This window comes from Mastomys coucha, unplaced genomic scaffold (genome assembly GCF_008632895.1).
Source record: "Mastomys coucha isolate ucsf_1 unplaced genomic scaffold, UCSF_Mcou_1 pScaffold20, whole genome shotgun sequence".
Taxonomy (NCBI): Eukaryota; Metazoa; Chordata; class Mammalia; order Rodentia; family Muridae; genus Mastomys; species Mastomys coucha.
In genome coordinates this window covers 47,256,973-47,259,556 of record NW_022196903.1, presented here as the reverse complement: position 1 = coordinate 47,259,556, position 2,584 = coordinate 47,256,973, and the positions used below count along the sequence as shown (strand labels likewise).

Here is a 2,584-nt window from a genome sequence, read left to right as displayed (position 1 = left end):
GGGGGGGGGGAGTTGGGGTGCGTTTTGAATCCCTCAAGTCAAGACTTGTGTCAACGCTGACATTCGTCCAGGCACAACTGTCACTCTTAGTTCCACTAATGGGATAACACGAGAGACCTCACACACACACCAAGGTGCAGATAGCAAAAGAGTTGTTCAGGTGCCCCAGCCCCACTCACCCAACCCCAGCCATCCTGCCCCAAGAGAAAGGAGCATCTTCCACCTGGCCTGAGATGAAGGGTACTGTGGGTGCAGTGGGCAGACCAGGGAGCGGAGGGACAAGGTGGCTACCTTTGCTGTGCTGGTACTCGGCGTTCCCGGTGGCGCAGTCCGGGGTGCAGCTCACCTCGATTTCTTCATAGAAATCCGATTCGGTATCTGAGCTACTAGGTTGCCCTTGGCCAGAGAGGCTGTCCGCGGAGGGGACTGGGGGTCCCGGGCCAAGCATGGCCGCTCCAGCAGACCGTGGCTCGGCGCCCAGCCCTGCAGCACTGCCTGCTAGTCCATCGACCGACTCCTCCTCCTGGCCTCCCCCGCCACGCTCCCGGGAAGTCGGAGGGCCGGCTCGCGGGCTCAGGCAACCGTGGGGCACCATCTTCTCTGGCGGTTCAGGCAGCGGGCTGCTCACAGCTTCGGACAAATTAGAGACCCTCTTACCAACCAGAGTGCCAAGCTGACCCCCATCCAGAAACATAACCATGTCCTTTCGGCTCTCCATCCCCGGACTCTCCAGAGGGGGGAGGGGGAAAACCCCCAAGTAAGCTCCTAACCCCAGGCTCTCTGGGATCTTGGCTGTGAAGAGGAGCTAAGGCGACAAGGCAGGCGCCGGGTAGCCCCAGCGCGGTGTCGACGGCGACCGCGGAGATGGCAGTGGGGAGCTAGGGTCACCTTGTGATGCGAGCGCTCCTCTGTGCCGCACCGCCTCTGGGAGGAAGCCCCATTGCCCTCTTCTTTCTAAGCTGTCATCCTCCTGCTGCAATCGTCATTACAGTACCGCTGGTGACGCCACTCGGCGAACGCAAGTGGATAAATAGAAACGTCTGCCACAGCGAAGATGAAAGGAGACCCGCAGCTAATGGCTCGGCAGTGATGCGCCAGGTGTGGGCCTCGCTCGAATGGGGAGGAGAGTGTGAAAACAGAGAGACACACACACTGAGAAAGGGAGACACGCAGACAGAAAGGATGCAAATGGAATTTCGCACACAGAAAAGGGAGCCCTTAAGGCGCGCAACGAGTTCCACAGGGGCAGCAGGACTTGGTAATTAAAAAATGCTTTTGAAATTTTATTTTATTGTTGTTTTGACTTCTATTTTCTTGACCTGGTGTCTAGATCTAATACTAGTCAAAGAATCCATAGCTATTCTTTGGAAGCTGCTTACAAACCCATGCTTTCTGAGTATTAATACAACCGCTTGTCCAGAAGTGCCTTCAATTCTTTTTTTTTTTTAACCAGCTACCGAAAAAGTACCCCACCCTCGTTGTCTGGAGAGCTTGAGCCTGCAGTATCCTTTCCTCCCTCATCTTCTCAACCCCATCTGTCTCCTTCATAAGAACCAAACTTTATTTTTCATCCCTAGCAGCCAAGAAATTACCTTTTTCCCCTTTGAAGACCGGTCTCGTGTGCTGACTCAGTGTTCCACGATTTAAGAAAGAGGGGGAAAAAAACCTCTCCCCACCTAGATCACTTGGCTTAAATTCGAAGTGTTCAATGAGTTGTTGTTGTCATTGTTATTATTGTTAATTATCTTTCTCTCTATCTAGATGGCCTGGCTTGAATTCGGGTTGGTTCTTCATAGAAGAAAACATCTTTTGGTTTGGCTTGTCTCCGGGCTATTTCAGGTATGTCTGTTAGGGAAAGGATCTAAGACTGGCCTTTCTTTCCCTGTCTGTATTTTAAGTATTTCTTCAGAGTCAACGAATTTCTGCCACAAATGTCCTGTTCTAATGAGAAGATGCTGGCAATCAGGCCCCCTACTCTGGTAGTGCCGAAGGAGCCCAGGCAGAAGGTGCTGGCCTTCACTGGTGGTTTTAGGGCAGCTGTGGGTAGAATGTGTGGCAAATTGTATCAGCAAGGTTTGAACTTGCAGGGTCCTTTCCTGGGTTCTGCCTGAAAGAGGTTTTCTGTGTTCAAAGCTAGAGGTAGAAGAGAAAGTCGTTGAAATGTCCTGAAAAAACAAAAACCAAAATAGGCAATTGGGGAAGGAGGACTAGGATAATCCTTTGAGGAGGTGAGTCTCTGGGTCTGTGGAATTCTGGGACTTGGTCTTTGGTCCTTGGGAGCCTGGCAGGTGGGCTGGGTTGGAAGGCAGAGGTGAGCACCTTCTTGGGTTTAACTCCTCAATCCTCCTTTCTCTGCCTCCCCCTGCAATATTTTCCACTGGTGAGTGGCCTGCGCACTTAGCTAAAGAAGAAAAGAAAAGAAAAAGGGGGGGGGGCTCCTCTGGGTCCCAAGGCAAAGCCCTAGCTTCTAAGAAAGGTCCCGTGATTTCCTCATTGTCATCTGTCTCCTCCCCTTTTCCCGTTTTCTCTCTCCCCTTCCCTCAACCTTTCTGATTTAGGATTATGGAAATATGGAGGAAGGCAG

At 52.0% G+C, this 2,584-nt stretch overlaps 1 protein-coding gene across 2 annotated transcripts in view; it reads right to left on the bottom strand.

Moving 5' to 3' along the window:
* Evx1 (even-skipped homeobox 1) overlaps nt 1-1,064 on the bottom strand; it is a 4,968-nt gene extending 3,904 nt beyond the window's left edge. Inside the window, exons 1-2 of one of the 2 annotated variants that reach the window (XM_031380847.1) lie at nt 771-933; nt 292-630 (exon numbers count right to left, since the gene is read on the bottom strand). In XM_031380847.1, coding sequence (XP_031236707.1) covers nt 292-595 — 304 coding nt within the window. In that variant the 5' untranslated portion in view covers nt 596-630; nt 771-933. Of the gene's footprint in view, nt 1-291 lie in introns of both variants that reach the window. The other variant, XM_031380846.1, reaches the window with a different exon arrangement.
* Between the last annotated feature and the right edge of the window lie 1,520 nt (nt 1,065-2,584).